The sequence below is a fragment of the Strix aluco genome, chromosome 21 (assembly GCF_031877795.1).
Source record: "Strix aluco isolate bStrAlu1 chromosome 21, bStrAlu1.hap1, whole genome shotgun sequence".
Classification (NCBI taxonomy): domain Eukaryota; kingdom Metazoa; phylum Chordata; class Aves; order Strigiformes; family Strigidae; genus Strix; species Strix aluco.
The window spans coordinates 9,645,805-9,663,951 of NC_133951.1; the positions used below are offsets into that span (position 1 = coordinate 9,645,805).

At 44.4% G+C, this 18,147-nt stretch overlaps 1 protein-coding gene across 5 annotated transcripts; it reads right to left on the minus strand.

The window, feature by feature from the left end:
* Positions 1-619: 619 nt before the first annotated feature.
* TMEM100 (transmembrane protein 100) lies at positions 620-17,995 on the minus strand. Of its 5 annotated transcripts, XM_074847099.1 has the most exons (4): positions 9,326-9,444; positions 6,347-6,531; positions 2,837-3,342; positions 620-670 (listed from the first exon to the last, which is right to left on the minus strand). In XM_074847099.1, the coding sequence occupies exon 3, from the start codon at positions 3,278-3,280 to the stop codon at positions 2,876-2,878; it is 405 nt and encodes a 134-aa protein (XP_074703200.1). In that variant the 5' UTR covers positions 3,281-3,342; positions 6,347-6,531; positions 9,326-9,444; the 3' UTR covers positions 620-670; positions 2,837-2,875. The 5 variants fall into 5 exon arrangements, with proteins under 5 accessions (XP_074703200.1, XP_074703199.1, XP_074703198.1 ...); XM_074847098.1 differs by lacking the exons at positions 620-670; positions 9,326-9,444 and adding an exon at positions 17,952-17,995 and having other exon boundaries at positions 2,102-3,342; XM_074847097.1 differs by lacking the exons at positions 620-670; positions 9,326-9,444 and adding an exon at positions 9,497-9,602 and having other exon boundaries at positions 2,102-3,342.
* Between the last annotated feature and the right edge of the window lie 152 nt (positions 17,996-18,147).

Here is an 18,147-nt window from a genome sequence, read left to right on the forward strand (position 1 = left end):
TTGTGCATGTACCTCGTCTCACTAGGATACAGCCGATGTTACTGAGCTCAGCAGTGTGTGCTATGGCAGCCCCATATTACCTAGAGGCCTCTCAACCTGCCAGCTAGGTGGTATTACGGGACACCGTGTTGTATGTGAAGCTTTGCTATGCTTGGGAACCATGCCTAGGGTCACTGCAATGCTGTTTGTCACTGCTTACACGCTGCTTCATGCCTAGATGCCCCACAATGAGCAAGGCAGAGGGTGGTGTGGGCACTCTGCTGTGTCCTTCTACACACAGTGTAAATATAAAAGAAAGCAGAGATAAGTGAAAGGAAATCTCCTCTAGTAGTAGCAGAGAGTCTCTTACTCGCTCTTATTTACCCATCCTGAAAAAACTGCTCCCAAAGCCCCACTGCCTCTGTCCCACTGAGTTTGGCCTTTTCTTTTGACTTGGAGCAGAGCCTCACCTTGTGCCTCTATTTTCCTTCCCCACGCAAGCTTGCCGGTACCACAGCAATGGCGAAGGGAGGACTCATGTACGGGAAAGACTTCTGAAGAGGGCAACGGGCTGCTTCTGCTCTGGGCTCGGCCTGGGAATCAGGGGGCTGAGCTGCTACACGTGTGTAGTGGAAATCACTGCATCTCTACAGCCCCTGCAATTCTCTCCTTGGCAGCCCGCAAAATTCCACTGAGGAAAAAGAAATGGGGAGGGGGAAGAAGAAGTCACAAAAACTATTGTGTTCCCAGGGGAAAAAAAATAAACAGCCCTATTTAGCTTATCCAGCTTTGCTAATGTCAATCACTTTTCTCATTTTAAACAGGAAAGACACCACTTTAGTCCACCTGTTCCATTATTTATCATGCTATGCATTTCCCATGAATTGTCACTCATGCAAAACCTGTACATCGTAAGGGGACACCCTAATATTTTTAATGACCTTAAGCAAAGTGATTGACATTAGACACCAGTGTCAGATGTTCTGGTGACGCAACATGTTCTCCTAGCAGCAGGAAAGCTTCCTGCCATGATTAAGTTAGGGCTATGGAAGTGCTAAAATGTGTTGTCAGCTTTCCTCTGATGCAAGTGATTTTATTATAGGGTCTGGTAACCACGGAGTGTGGCAACGCAAATACTGATTCCAAACATCCCCTCCCATACATATAGCTGGCTCTATTTAAAACACGAAGTGCATTTTGCAAATCCGGGGATAAGTTATGGATGTAACAAGCTTAAACCATGGAGGGCAGAGGAAAAGGAAGCACCTAAGCCAGAGCGCCTGCGTGCTTTCAGCAGGAGAAGCGTAGGGCTCCGGGATGGCCTGCAGAAGGCTCTCCCCTGCAGCACCCGTTGGGCAGGCGTGCTCTGCAGCAGCATCGCCACAGACATGGTGGGTGCCAGAGGCTCCCGAGGGCAAAGAGGAGGCACGCTAGTACAGGCCTCGCTCACTGCAGCAGTGGAAAGCAAAAATCACATCCAGCCCGTTTGAGTCTGGAGAAAGTAAGAGAGAAAAAAAAAGAAAGAGGACTCCATGCAGAGCCTCTGCCTTCTGCCACCCACATACATGCTGGGGTGCAAGTCTGTGACTTGGCTCAGCACCACTTGTCCTTCAAGATATAGATGAAGAAATAATGTTCTGGTTTGCTGGTCTCAATTTGGGACCAGCCCCTCAGTTATTCATTACCTGAGAAAAGCTGGAAGACCTCTAGAACACAAGAGTTACAGAATCAAACATTTCAGACACATATGGGGGACACTTGGCACCTGCTTTTCATAAAGTTTTGAAATCCCAAAGCTCGTTCAGCAAACACTTACTACACAGATGACTTTGCTTCCACAAGCAATTATTAATAGTTGTGTCTAAAACTGACTATGCTAGTAAGTGTCTGCAGAACTGACCATTATGATTTTTCATTAACTGAGTTGTTAATCAAGCTGCAAGAGGGATGGGCTATCAAACCAAAATCCACAGTCTACAGAGATTTTTGGAAGAGATCAGCAGTACATATGTTCATAGTTATTGTCACAGCTGATGTTTTACAAGAACAGAATCACAAAGCAGTCAAAGTTGAAGATATAAGCTATCTTGATAGCAATAAAAAAAAAGATTTTCTAAAGGTCTAGCAGCACTGAATATTATTTTAATGAAATTTACTTTTTAATTTTATAGCAAAATAATCAAAAGTGCTAAACCTGACCACTTTCATTTACAAAAAAAGTCTCATGTTTTAAGCTATAATCATACCTCGTTATTTAGGTTAGACGATATAATTACACATTTCTACCTATTTCTATTCAATAGTAAAACAAAATTAATATTAGTTGGTTTAAAAAAGGGGGAAAGTACCACAGATATTGGGAGGGGAAAGTTACATAAAATATAAGAATCAGCTTATTGAGCAATCTGCAGTGTGTTTGGTTGTTATTGCTTTTTGTTTTTGAGCTACAAATTAAGTCACAGACAATCTGGCCATAAGCTTGTAGTCACTTCAAATGCTGTGACTTCTCCCTTGGTCAAATGTCACAGTGTGTATATTAAGGAGATCTCTGGCATTTCAAGTCAGTTCGAATTATTTTCTTAGTTCTCACAAGTTCCCTTTCCAACATACTCAGCATGTTGAAGAATGCAGTTATGATGATTGCAGTTATGACGACACTGTTTTCTGTGAAGGAAAAGTGTTTTTTCCTCCGTCTTGGAAAGAATCACTACGAAGTCTGCAGTAAGAAAAATATTATGAGCAGTTGCAGAGTTTTTAAGAGTATTTCTTAATCCATTCCATTTTCATTTCAGTTCATTTCCAAAGTTAAATTAAAACCTGCAATCCCTCCTATTGATAAATAGTCAAGTTGACTTACAAAGGTCCTGTCTTCTGTCCAGCCTTCTCTTGGTTGTCTTTAACCAAACAAGGTTCGCTGATTTGCCACAAGCGCGGTCTGGCTCTCCCGCCTCTTTGCTTTCTTGTTTTGCTGCCTGATTTTCCAGCACACTGCACTAGAAGCCAGCAAAAGGAGTCCTGATGACAAGAGGACTAATCCAAACACTGAGATGATCGATCCATGGGAATTGAAGCTGTATGCCACAGCAGTAACCACAATGCCGGCTATGAGGATAACCACACCGAAGGGAATGGTACAGCGGTAACAGGAGAGTTCTGCTCCCCCTGTTGCTGCAGTCAGCTGGCATTCACTGACGAGAGGGATGGTGGTTATCACACAGTCATTGTTATTACTCTTCTCCGTGGTTACAGAATCAGGATGCTTTGGAGCGCCCAGAATCTCTTTAATAGGTTCGTTTGTCATCTTGATTGTCTTGACTTCGTCAGTTCTTAGGCTAGAGCAGGCTCTGCTGAACACACATTGCGCTGTGGAGAGAAGAGCGTGAGTTCAATACGAAACGTTACCGTTATGTGACAAATGGGTGACACAGAAGTGTCCACTCAGGATGGCAAACGAGCAGACACTCTGACCCCACAAGGATTTATGCACAAGCTTAATTGTAACACTACTGATTGTGGAGGATCTGAATCAATTCTTACAGTAGTCATCAGCATGTGCATAAGTGCTAGACAGAACAGAGTCACAGAATCATCTAGGTTGGAAAAGACCTTGAAGATCATCTAGGCCAAAGACAGAGTCACAAAGACAGACACCAATGGTCATGACTAGGTGTGGATGTGGGGGAAATGGGGATGAAGAGAGTTCCCTGCACTCAGCAAACACCAGCTGAAAGCTGGCGAGCCTACTGTTACAGCAACATCAAGGCCAGACTGTCAGCTTGCCATTTAAATTGACTTAATGCAAAAGTAAGAGGTCCCCTATAAGTCTGTGAACTACATCCATGTTGCTATGTAGAAGGGAGATTTACAGTCATATTCACTCATCTTAGTTACAGTAGGTTGTGTTCCTCCTGTCTCCATATTGTCCACACACTCTCAGTCCTACAGGCAGCATGCACAGCTTGATTGCATCTGCATTGTGCGGCAAAATAGCTTTTGGCTCCATGGAGCCCAGTGCTTAACTGGAGTCCACCTGATCAGAGTAGGACGAGCCTGTGGCTCTCCACCGCTACAGGCTGCCCTGACAGACCTCGGCCACCTCACTGGGACTGTGGTGGCATGGGGGCTGCCCTGGGGGCCGCACTGAGCCTCTGACCGTGCTGAGGTTACCACGGCTGTGCTGCCTTGGACCAGGCTGTGCGCTCAGTGCACCCCACCACATACAACAGAGACTGGGACACTGGGGAACCGCCGGGTTTTCCTCCTGTGAGTAGCTCACAGGACTCCTCCACCACAGACTGTGTAGCTTTTGCTCTTATGAGCAGCATGATATGCAGCTCAGAGAACAAGGAAGAGCGTTGGCAATGCAGTAATGCTTTTATCACTTTTATCACCTTTACATCTGTGACTAGGAAGTTAATTGCCAGATACTTGTATTCTCCTTTTCCTTTCCCACCACTCCCACCCTTGTTGCTAAGATATATTCGTCCGTTGTAGAGAGCCCTTGGGTTTGTATCTCAGTGCCTCATATAACTGACTGTGTGTTTTGCAAGAAAGAGGATTTCACTATTTTTAAACACACATGCACAAACAGGCTATACTCTGTATGTAGTCAGAGAGTTTGTATCGGAGTTTCCTTGAACCCTAATGAGAGAAGGAAAGTTCAGATCTGGTTTGACAAAGCTTTGTTCCACTGCTCTAAGGAAGAGTGCTCAGCTCAGTATTATATCTTGCTGTACACAGCTATCTTCAGGCTCAATCCTGCAAGGGGCTAGGCAGCTACCAGACACAGCAGCCTTTCCCTCCCTAGTGACAATGCTGAGCACAACACAACCGAGCGCCCACTGAGGGCACACACTGACAACAAGAGAGGCAACGGGCATGAACTGAAACACAGGAGGTTCTGTCTGAACATCAGGAAACAGTTTTTTACTGTGAGGGTGACTGAGCACTGGAACATGTTGCCCGGGGAGGTTTTGGAGTCTCCATCCTTGGAGATATTCAAAAGCCATCTGGATGCAGCCCTGGGCAGGCTTCTTCAGGTGACCCTGTGAGAGGGACAGGGGCTGGGCCAGATGACCTCCGGAGGCCCCTTCCAGCCACAACCGTCCCACAATTCTGTGTGTTTCTGTGAAGGTACTTGGTATCTCCAAGGACAGGACGGGGATCTGATCAGTGCATATCAGACAAAGCAAATAGATCCATGCTGACACCTCAGACATCCTAGATTCTTTTGCTTTGTCCTTTGAATCATAACACATGATTAAGCACCTTTTATATCAGTTGAAAGAGCCCAGGAAAGCCACGGGGTTGCTCTAGAGCACCATCGATCTGTCCCCACATGGATTGAGCCCAAGTTCTGCATTTTCAATAATGACTGCCTTGGCAGTGAGACTCACACTGGTGCCATTATTTTGCTGTATTACTTATCCATAAAATGCTACATAAGTTCAGCACAACAGGAAAATATGGTCCCCAAATATCACCTTTTTTTGATCTTACTCTTATTCAATTTGTTCAACATTTTATATTATTAAATTTGAGGGAGGAAAAAAAATATTTTTCCATATAAAAGATCTCTTAGTTCCAAATATGTTGTAATAACTATTCAAAAGTCCAAATACTCTAACAGTCACAGAAACAGGGAAACTTCCCAATAACTTGAAAAGACTTGGATTTGGCTCATCATAAACATGATTATTCTGAAAAACTTTAACATTCAATCAAAGTATATTTAATCCTGTCTCTAGAGTCCTTGTGCCTCTGCTTCAGATACATCCCCAACGAGCAATAAATCTCTTAGACGTCTTGTACAGAGATTTATGAAGAAAAGAAGATATATTTATACAGCCAAAACTAACATGAATTTTTTAAAAAAATCTCCTAAACTACCAAAATTAAGTCAATGGCAAAATACCTGGTGACTTCTGAGGAGCATGGTTCTTGCCTGTAATAGGATGTAAGCAGACAGGCATTCATATAAAACAAATAGACAAACCTCTATTGAAATACTGTAAGTTAAATAAACAACAAAACCTATTTGATGTGTGAGTAAAGGTATTCAGCAGTAGAAAATAGGGCAGTAGATCCTCATTGCCAGCAAAGTCACTTCTGACTTATGCCAACAGGTGACTTGGTTCAAGTTTCAGGGTAAGAAATTTAGGCAAAGATACCCGGCAATACCAGCATCCTCTCACTAATCATACTAGAAGTACTGTCTTAAGGAGCTACTTTGACTTGGAGGAAGAATGTGTTTCTGTGGCAATCTGTGGCTAACACTGGATAAAGGGGAGAGGAATATTTTACCCACTAATAAGCTTAAGTTGAGATTTAGTGAAAAAACAAGAAATCCATCGGCACGCACACCTACCAGGTCCATGAGAAATCCATCGTAACAAACCCCTTGGCTCAGTAAGCAGAGGAATACTGCTTCAGATGTCTCATATGTCAATTCAAGGCAGAGTCATGCAGCAGTAAGAGCCGCTCCAGGCTTTGAAGTGTCAGATGTTGCTGAACGATGAACTGGAGGTGACAATATTCTAGCATGGAAGTTTCCTACAAGAAAAGTTGTTGGATATTTATCAGCTTCTTAAGAACAAAACTCCTGCATGGAAAAGCTCCCGCTGTACGCTGACTCCTGCTCCTAACCTAACTGAAGCAGGGGATGTTCTTCCTCTGACTCTCCTAGTGGTTTCTGCCTCTTTTCTTGGCAGCAGCCACCCATTTCTGGCCCTATGTAACATTTTCCTTTGATGATGTGACGTCTTGATGACAAGGGTCACAACCCAGGCAAGTCCTCCAGAAAGAGCTAGGCAGGAAAAGGTAATGCACATGAATTTCTATAGTTAAAAATCTAATTTAAATTCATTTCTATTGCTCACTATGTGAATCACAACTCAGAATACTTGGGTATTTGTCTCTTCTATGTCTCCAGTTTCTTTGAGCAAATCACTTTATCTCCCTGTGCCTTGGTTTTCCTAGCTGTAAACTGACAGTGACAACACACTTCCCACTAAAACCCCCTTTTAAATCTACTCTACTGTAACAAAACCTAAGTAATATAATCCCAAAAACTCCTCTCAGGAAAAAAGCAAAAAAAAGAAAAGGCAAACAAACCAAGTCCAAGAACTCACTGAAATAAACATAAATCCATTATATTTACTATTGTTCATTTCTGTTACTGGATTTTTTAAAACAAGATTCATAACTCAAATAGGGACAGGGCAGAATCTGCAGCAGAGCAGTGTGACAACTCTGCAGAAAGCAGAGCGATGGAAATTGTTATCAACTACAGAAGCAGCTGTGAAATCACCAAGCAGCTGGGTAAAACTTACAAAGCAGCAGAGATCTATGTTGCTAATCTTATTCAACATTCCCTTTCTGTACGTGCATGATTATGGAAGACCACTTCAACACTGAAACAGGAGTCCTAAGTAGGGATGAGAATAAATTCATAAATTTATATAATGATAAACTTTAAGGGCTTTTTCTCTCTTTAAGTTATTTAGACCATGCTAACATTTCACAAACAAATATTTACAGGCACAAACTGCTGCTGTTCTTCTCTAGATGATCCTTGGAATAAGCCTGTGGCATAGCTAAAGTACATTTAGCTAATTATTGAAGTTAGCTAATAATAAGAAAGTCTCCTTACTTATCTCCTTGACTGTATTCTTGTGCACACTACCTAGCAATTAGTTTAACTTTTTGAAAAGCTTGGTGAGAAATGCAGAAAAACCCCCCACACTTTAGATAAATAATCTAGATTATTATATTAAAAGAAAAGCAGACCTCTGAAATTATCTTGCAGTCAACTTCCACTCATATTAAAAGAATGGTTACATTTGTTTGAAAAGCTCTTCCTAGTGCAATTGTGCCCCCTAAGCCACTCTGCTAGCATCATTCTTTGAAACGATTAATTACCCTATCAGTAATTTATTTGTATTTGTCCTTGACTACCTACAGTTTAGGTAATATTTTTTTAAATGAATGCCTTTATCAAAAAAACTGACAGAGCAACTTCTTATAGACAGGATTTCTTCCCTCCTCCTCCTCTCTCACCACAAAGCTGAGAAGCAGAAACACATGAAATCTATGCATTAAGTTTCCAATATTTTAACTCTCAGTCATTTCAAAGTGGTGCTCTCTCAGGAGATTTCCCACATACTGAATTTCTCTGTGCCAGTGCAAAGAGCTGGTATTTCTCAGCCACTACAATCGCTTCCCCTTATTTGCATTTCATTCAGAACCAGTGGGACGCATTTAAGTTTTTTGCCTTCAGGCTCTGGACTCGATTCTCCGTATCTCGCACAGTATTTCAGACACCTTTTTTTGCTTATGCAAAATTCAATAACTCATAATGCTCTTGCTTCACGCTCGGTTTTTCATTAAAGTGACTACGGAAAACAGCATAAGGAGTCCTTCTGTACCGAGAGGAGAGCCAGAGTTCATTTGAAATTCAACAGACTCCAGTAATCCTGAACACAATCCCACAGCTCTTCCCCCTGTGAACACTCCTGGAAGTACAGAACTAGAATTTGTACTTACAAGACTCCAGGATCAGGCCCTGAACTCAGGGGTAGGAGAAGACATTGCAGACATTACACCCATGGTAACTGGCTGAGCCTCGGGATGCCGCTAAGTTTCCACCACCAAGTTTTTAGGTAATACAATGACCAGATTCAAGCCCTCACACCTTTTTCGTATTGCAGATGTAGCGGGAGCGTAGGATGGGAGCCAGCCAAACACCTCCCCAGACAAACTTTGTTATCTGCAAATCGCCAAACTTCCAAACGCGTCTATAAAACGCCACAGGCACCTCGGGTGAAGCACCGCGTGTCACGCCTATCCCCGAACACCTCTGCGGGAGAGACGCGAAGAAGCACGGCCAGCTTTAGGCACGGCCAGCTTTAGGCACGGCCAGCTTTAGGCACGCTCGCTACGGTGCAGCCCCCAGTAACGAGGGGTACAACGCCGCGGGGGCACCGCCGACCTGCGAGGGCGGGAGCAGCTCCGGCTGCGGAGCCCGCGAGCCGTTAAGTGTAATACTTCATCCCCTGGGAGAAACCCCCCGGGGGAGCGGTGCGAGGAGCCGCCTCAGACCCCGCCGGCCGGAGCGGAGAGGCTCCCCGGAGTGCCCGAGCAGCCCCAGCCCGCCCCGCCGGCGCGGGGAGCCGGGCCCCGGGCGCTGCCGCGGCACCAGCGGGACCGGAGCCCCGCGGGCACCGGGAGCCGGCGGGGGCGCGGCCGCCGGGCGGGTCCAGCGGCGCCGAGCCGAGCCGAGCTGAGCTGAGCTGAGCCGTGCCAGACCGTGCTATAGCGCAGCGTGCCGTGCCGTGCCGTGCCTTACCTCCCGACTGCCGGACGGGACTGCGGCGGACACTAGCCCGGAGCAAGCCTAAGAGGGGGATGCAGCTCGCTGCACAAGGGACTGTAAACAAAGTTCTTGGTGAGAGCGAAACAATTAAGGCACCGGAGGAAATTCAGCGGCGGGAGCTGCCGCGGGCGGGGCGGCACTCACCGGGGAAGGTCCCGCTCCGGTTTGGGAGGGCGGCCGGGAGGAAGGCTGTCCTTCAGGGGCCCGGCTGGGCAGGGCGAGCAAGGAGCCTGCCCTGCCCTCCACCGGTTTGCGGCTCCGGGCCGGCGGCGCTGGCGCGGCACGGTTCACATGCCCATTTCAGAGATGCGCACGGTGGGGACTGGCGTGTCCTGCTTCGCCAGGTCGTGGCAAGGCTCTGCATCGCACCCTGCCCGTGTCAGGTCAACCACGGGGCCCGGGAGGGTGTCCCCCAGCCCCCTCTGCGCTCCCGCCCGACGCCGTCCAGGGTGTCCGGCCCCACTGAACCCAGCACGGGGACTCGCTGCCCGGCCCCAGCCCCTCGGGGGTGTCCGAAGTGGCAGTGCTGGGGGCACCGCGAAAGCACAGTCCGTGCTGAAATCCAGATAAACTTCTAGCTGGTGTTTAACTGCTCAGGAATTAAATGAGAAGGAACATAGTTTTGGATGATACCCTTAGAGGATAAAGTTTTATGTATCATCTAGAGATATTTTAACTGGCTTTTCTATGCTTTAATCACTCATTTCAGCGGAACATCAAATACTACAGGGGTTTGGAGCGGATGGGTACGGGTATGTGTTATTTTTTACCGTGATTTCTGTTCTTATCAGACAAAAAGCAGACAAATTTTGCTTTTAAGGCTTGTAAAAGGACATGTTTGAATTTTGTGGTTAAGCTTACCCTAAGTTTATATTTAAAAGGCACTATTTTATCAATGATTGATAAAAGAGCAGTGCACCAGCTGTATTTAATCAGCCACTCTGTCTCTGAAGGCATGCATGTACTTTTGACTCCCTTTCCAGGGTGAAATCCTGGCCTCACAGAAATTAATAGCTAAACTTCCATCAACTTCACAGGGGCCAGGATTTCCCCCGTGCACCATTAAGAACTCCCAGGTGATGGAGATCCTGCCAAGGGTTCATCTCCTCCAGCTGAATCAGCCAGGGGGCTCTGGAAGAGCTCCACAGCTTTATACAAGAAACTGGCATTTTTCCCCCATTTGCTAGAGTTCCCTCCAACTACATCAGCATTTCAGCAGAAATGACAAACAAACAGGATCTGAGGGGAACTGTCATTACAGAGGATCTCTTGGGCCAATAAGTCCAGTCCTTCCTAACACAGTCCACCATGCCATGTAATACCTTTATTAAACTTGACAAGTTCTACCTCAAACCAACTGGGTTTCCTCCTCCTCCTCCGGTTGGATGGCCATGAGCCTTATTCTGCTGCTATCTAAGGACCTCAATCTTGTTTCTAGCTGCACGTATTCATAGGCAATTAGACATGGATAAACAAGTCTTTGGCTGAAACAGATCTTCTTTCTTTCTACCTCTAATGTCGTAAGAGGTAGAAATCAGACTTTTTCAGTCTTTTTTGCAATCATATTTTTTTCAGGTGTGGCCTTACCAGTATTTCTGCATGGAAGTGCAAGTATTTTTCTGTCTTTACCAGAAATACTAGCATTTCGTAATCGTCCCCTGATTGTTCAGTAAATCTGGATTTTTCTCTAGTATTAGTTCCATTTATCACTTCATATCAGAAATTCTTGCTGTTAGCACATATGTGCATGACCTAAACTTCACCCTATTCCTATTACATCAATTCCTCTCTAGTCTTTCCAGTGTAATATTTGGTCCTCCTACGGTGATAGAGAACCTCCCCCCCGTGCTTACACCATCAACAGTTCCACTAGTACATTCTTACTTTTCCATGCCAAGTTTATTACTGAAAGCATTACATAAAATTCTGAAAATATTACATAAAATAACTTCCAATACTGATTTTTGTGGAACTAATCTGAAGTACACATAAACAAGCATTGAAGCTGGGTTTAGAATTCATGTGTTTCTGTACAAATAAATGCCCTAACAATAGGCTGGAAAGTCATTGCTCTTCTAGATCCAGTGCAATTGTAACTCCTTTTTGTGAAGCAGAAAAGCTGTGATGAAAAGCGATGGGAATGACACCTCCCTTGACTGCTGAGATTAGCGGGCTCTCCCCTAGAAGGGTTTGTAGCTCTCAGGCACATAAGGGTCAAATACAACTTGGGCACCAGCCCTCTGGCCTTTTAAAAAAGGGATGCCTGACTACCTCTGCCTTTTAAGGTCCTGCTGTATTCTGAGCATGACTCTCCAAGGATATAAGAAAAGAAGTACCAAACATACCCGAAGCAGCACGTTTGGCACCTGTAGAAATTCAGTGCAAACAGCTGAGGAAACTTCAGGACGGAGCAACAGCTGCAGCGAGGGGTTACAGGTTCACAATTTTGGACTGCCATGCTTAAATACTACATAGTTCCCCTTTAGGACCTGCCCTAAATGACAAAATCTCCTCCCTGTGGCCTTAACACAGCTGCTTCTGAGGAGGTGCAGCCCCAGTGGCTGGGACAATCAGCAAGAAGCCTGTGTGAGTCTGGAACTCATGCAGCCGATTGAGAGAGCAGAGTTTTACTCCTATGTTGAGCAATGCTGTTGCTCTGCTACTAAGACACACTTGCAATACTTCATGGCTTCCTTTGAGTTTCTAACAGTCTCCTGGGCCTTAACAGCGCAGCAAACAGTGACTCATTAATCTGGCAAAGCACAACTATTGTGGATTCCCTATTCAATTAGTTTTTGTTGCCTTTTCCCTAACCCTCCACTGAATTTTCTTTTATTTCATCCCTAAGCCCACACACGGACACAACATGCCAGTTGATTGCATTTGCTGAAACTTTCAGAAAGCACTCTTTCAAGATGGCTAATATGTTGCAAATTGTCCTTATCATGTCATGCAGTGGATGTATTTTGGGATAGGGAATGGAGTCCTTAACAAAGCCAGTTAAACCAGAGAACCAAATAATTTCACATAAAGTGCTGTAGCTCCCCTCTTATTAAAACAGTTTACAGCACAAGGGAGTTCAGCCCTCTTGGTTGATAGCTATGCAAACCACCCACTCTGTGTGTAATCTGGCTCATGAAATGGATGTGCTTGTAATGATAGTGAGAAACCTCTTCGGTGACTAGGAATATAAAAAGGAATTTTCTTTGAACTCCATTAGATCCTACCAGTACTTTGGTCAACATCAGTTATCCTGCTGTGCATTTGAACTTTGTTATTCCCCTACTCGACTTTCACTTAATCTTCCTGCAGTGCTGAAGAAGACAGGACATCTGGAACTGAAAACAATTATTCTTATCTCCTACTGCTTTCATAATTACATGAAGTTCACATTTGAAGAGCTGCATTCCTTATGTGTACATGTGCTTGTAATTAACAGAGGGATGCGCCACACCACCAGCAGCCAAATCCTGAATCTTGCACAAGTCGGTTACAGAACCTCTGAATCTTTAGCCAACATGGCAGCTTTCTGGCTGAGCTGGGAGGAGGCCTGGCAACAAGCACAAGACAATGTAATTTCACTATAATGGTGCTTTTTGTTAGAGACTATTGCAGAAGGATCCAGCAGATTCAGCTGAGATTTAAGTCAGGGTAGGAACGATCTCTTCCCATGGCTCTGCGGAGGGCTCTTTTTTCTACTCGCACTGGGTACCCCAAAGAATTTACAGGGCACAACGACATGAAGAAAAATGCAACGAGCTGAAAAAGTGACTTGTCCAAGCTCACCTAGTGGATGATGTCAAGAGACATTTTGTATGTTGCATCCCTGCTCTGCCACAGATAGGGCATAAAGAGCACACACTGTTCCCTCTTCAGCTGGCCAGCCTAATGAGTATGGAGCAGTTCAGTCAGTTGCAATTGACTTTCCAGCAGTAGAAAGAAAATGATGAGCTTTCAGCTGACCTACACAGGGCATCAGTTGAATTACTTCCTTTAAACCAAGCTTCTTTATAGGCTCTAGACAGCTTGGGAAAATTGGTGAGAAGGGAAAGAAAGTGTTACGGGGAAATCACCACTTGTCAATGGTGTTCAATGGCTGTTGATGCACAGATGGAGAGGTTTATTGCCAGAAGAAGCCTTCAGATTATTTTAGTTGACATCCCGCGTAATACAAAGTATTCAATTTTACATTCAGTCCAAGATCTATACTATGAAACCCAAATTCTCTGCTCATCTGAAGTGTTTTTTCTGAATTTTTCAGAAAATTATCCAATCAAGAGATGGAAAATTTGTCTTGACAATTCATTCAAATATTACTGTCTTCACTATTAAAAAACTATGGTTTATTTCTAATTTTTCTAATTTATGTTAATTTTAAATTTTTTGGCTTTTACCCTGTCTGTCAAGTCTTTCTTTGTCCTACTCCACTACAGTCCTTGGGCCTAAAATTATACACAAGATCTATCTAAAATACTGCAGATAGCTAAAATACCCAAATTTCCCCCTACATAATAAATGACTTTTGTGAAATTAACAGTAAGTCAAGTGTCTGACCTAAAAAAGGGTAGTTAAGAAAGAAAAGAAGGAATTATTGCAATAAGTCCAGTTCTCACTATTCCCACAAAAGAGAACTTTTCATATGTATCATCTGCTTTAGCATGACATGCTAAAAGAAATATTTAGAAATATTCCTACATCCATGTAAATAGGTTAGGAAAGTAGAGGGTGTGGTAGCAAGAACCTTTTGCCAAATAGCCTTGCTTATCTCTTAAATGAGTCATTTTAGGTCATGCAGATAACAGTGTAATCCTTTCTTTCCTACAGGGAAGTTTTAAAATTACCCCTCTTTCCTCAAGGCCAGGTAGGTAGGTTGCACCTCACAATCTCCAGTTTATCTGCACTGGGAGACCATTACTTTCCAGAAAAGCTGTGTCTAAAAGGTGTAAATCAAAAGTAAACATGGCCAAATGAAAGAGATGGGTATTGACAGCCAGAGTCCAGCATATTAAAACTCTTTACCAAAGACAAATAATATTTCATATCACAAGGCAGGAAATCAGCAGAAGTCCAGTTATTCTCTGAATCCTCTTCTATCTGGGGGGAGCTCTGTTGAAACTAGATACTCAGTACAGATATAGTCATCATTTGGGGTTCAATTCAACTCTATGAAGAAGGCCATTACAAGCCAGTGTTTAATGGCCACTTAAGACCTCTTCTAACAGCTCAAAGTGTGCACATCTTGTGCTAGTTCTTTGCAAAAGAGATGATTTACACTCTGGGTGCCCTTTCCTGCCTATATACTTAGGCAGGAATATAAAAAATATAAAATACCTAAAATATATAATGTCTCTGTGGCAGACAGGTTAGATTTTCTGCATATTCTAAAAGTGTTGAAAAAACAGATTTCCCTTTGACTCATATAGGAGAGGAGAATACAGACTGCTTTACACATACAAGTCTGGTGGGAGATGCTATTGTTACTTTTCAGCTTTCTGGATGAAGAATTTGCTTCTTGCAGGCTGCAAAAGTCATGAAACAATTTGTAAGAAAGGCTTTTACATAATGCAGTCAATAAAACAACAGTAGCAGATTATAATTGGCTTGGCTGTGTATACTAGAACTATGCATACTGTATAAATGGCGTGTCAGGACTATTCAGCACTTTTGCAAAGTTTTTGGAATGCACTGAGTAAAATGGAATGACAGTAGTATATAAAAGTCTGCACAGCAGTTGATGGATTTTGATGGATAAAATCCCACATCTTTAGTTCATCTTCAAGAATTTCTCAAAGTGCACCAGTGCCACACAGAGACAGATGTAGGAAAACACAATATAGCTGGTAGCACTCTCTTACATATGGACACCCATATCCAAAACAAACACTGAAAATCATCTGGGCCTGAAAACATCAACATAGCTCTTCATTGCTCTTTTCATTTCTGGCCACATATGATTTTCTGATGGAGGAGTGGTCCAATTTACTGGTTTGATTTCACACTGCTGAATTCAATGGATTACTCAGTGTTGATTTCAGTAGCAGAAAGGTTAGGTGCTAGGGTGGAATTCATGCAAATTATTTCCATTCTAAAAAACAGGTGGGTAATTTAGGTGCATTAATCCCATTGATAGCCCAGATCAGCAAGTTTCCTTGAGGTATCATTTCCCACTGAAAGCAGCAGCAGCTAAATATCTAAGAAATACTAAGTATGTGGGTCAAGTCATAGGCACTTTTGAAACTCCCCCTCATTGCCCTAGAATAGTAACCCTCTATTTTCATTCAGTTAGTATTTAGGTCCCTGATCCATCTGTGGGACTGGATCGTGCTGTATCTAGGCTGTCTTTGGTAGCTGTGCTCAAGCTTGGGTTCATGTTCCCAGAACCAGCTGCCCTGGAGCAGTTGCTCTCCCACTGTCTGTTGGGGCAGAGCTCTAGGAAGTTAGTTCCCGCTGTGTCTGAACTCACCCCAGACTAGAGCCACCCTATCTAATAGTGCAGATATCAGCGGGTTTGGGTTAAAAGTTTAGCTTCTATCCCTAAGCTAAGAGCAATACATGGATATGCAAAAGTGATAAATAATAACACTTACATAAACATACATGAAAATAGAAAATAAACTCTCCTTTCAGAACTGTTTGTGCTTTCTTAGTAATCACCACTCCTTATTTACCAAGAAAAAAGGTCACATAGTAATGCCTTTTTTGAAAGTTTTGGTCCCTAGAGTAGTCTTGTGAGAGAAATCTCTTTTTGCACGAGAGTGCTGGGGGGAGGAGGGAGTGGTCAGGCAGCTGTAGCCAACTTACAACTCTGATGCCATGTAGACAACCATATAATGCAAAACATTTACCGTAAAACAATAGGCAATGTTGAGCTATGATCACTTTAGTCCTTTTGCACAAACAAAGCTCCTCAAGAGATCATGTAAGCCCGCAGGCATGTGTCCTTGCTGCATGTTAACCAGCAACTTTTGACTCAGAACTCCTTTTTCATACTGGGTGAAAATCTACAAACAAGAGCCACAAGTTCTTTCAGTCTCACTTGAGTCCTACTTCAGAGCATGAATGGGATTTAAAAGTGAGATAGAAATCTGATGAAATAGCTGCAAAAGTAAAACTACCGTTTAAAGACATATTTCTGCAAGATAAACTAAATCTGTCTCACCTACAGACCATTGTCTCATATTCCATTTTAAAGACCAGGTCCTCAGCTGAGTGTGCTCCACTAAAGCCAACTTAGCTCAGCCAAGAATTTCCTTGTAAGGGTTCAGCTGTAAGAAATGTATTGTCGTGATGTTTTGGGCTGACTGAAAGCACACCATTGTAATTCACGAAGAACACAAGCAAGCCAGAATATTTTATATGTATTGTATAAATATTATTATTAAAAGGTCATAATACATGTAAGCATCCTACAGAAATAAAAGAACCGGAATGTTTGCCTAGCAGTTTCACTGGGGAGGTGAGAGCAGTTAATGTATGAGCAGAGACTTACCACCATTAGTGACATTATTTTTAAAAGATGCTACAGGTCAAATTTTGGCATTGAATTTAAATGCTCGGGAGAGAGTTGTGAGATACCATCTTGCCTTCTGCCAAAGCGCTCTCTCCAAAAGTTTTCTGGACTGTGCAAGGATAATGCTCAGCCTATATGTCCAACCAGAGTCAGCCAGAAATCCTTATGCTCTGCTTGCAAACCAATTGACTGGAACTGGAAGGGACAGCTGACATAAGTGAACTCTTTGACAAAGAACTCAGTCACTTGGCAGGGAAGCTAGAAAAAGCTGAATTTTGCCAGCCTTGCACAGAGGTTACCACCAAGTACATTGAGCTAGTGTTGTCAGACAGGCTTTTTGTCAGGCAGTAGGTTTGATGACGTCCCATAGCTCAGAGCTGCTCGCATTTTATTCTGAAGACACACTGTTCAGCAGGAAAATCTCAGAGGAATTAGAAGAATAAAGCTGTAATGAAAACAGATTTACAACTCCATGAAAAAAACCTTGCCTTAGCCCCTTACATTTTGATGACCTGAATGCCCTGGCTGTCTGTGCCAGCCTCATACAGCAGCGTGTTGTTATAGGTGGTGTCATTCAGCGCGAGCCTAAGGTGTGAGGTACGTCCCTGGCAGCAGATGCCTCCTGCCCAGCTCAGTCCAGTGACAGTTTTCTGTCCCCTTCCATCCTGTCCAGCCCACCATGGGCCAGCGCTGGCTCCCACCTCCCCTCCACTGACCCTCCGCCAGCCTGGCTGGGCCCCGACCCTGTGTGCCGCTGTCAAACGCACCCACCAACCCGTCGTACAGCGTTCACAGGTTCTTTATATATTCTCCTATGAACAGTCCGTAAGGAAATCTGCTTTTTAAAATGTGAAAACATAAAAATACATGTGCCCTGAGAGGCTGTTCAATCGCTGGCCTTGGGGAACACCCGAAAGGAAAGGCCCTGGCTAGCACACCGAGGGGACCTGGCCCTGCTCTGGCACTAGCCCGATGACACGCACCTTTAAAGGTCGCTCCCCCCCGCCCCGCGAGAGCCTGAGACCCTGTCACGGAACCGAAGAAAGCTCGGAGAAAGCGCGCTGGGCAGAGATGCGCCCACACACGTACCGGCGGGTGTACATCGACGTGCACCCCCGTGCCCCGCTCCCAGCGCCGCTCCGCGGGCGCCCCCACCCCGGGCCGGCGCCCGGGCTGCCCCCCCCCGCCCCGCGGCCCTGTCATGGCGGCGCGGCGGCTCCAGGGCGCGGCGGGGGCCGGGCGGCCGGCGGGGAGGGGCGGCGGCGGCCATTGGCTGGGCCCGGCG

Bases quoted from the DNA above. Each gene is read 5' to 3' on its own strand.
- TMEM100 (XM_074847099.1), bottom strand. From the start codon at position 3,280: ATGACAAACGAACCTATTAAAGAGATTCTGGGCGCTCCAAAGCATCCT.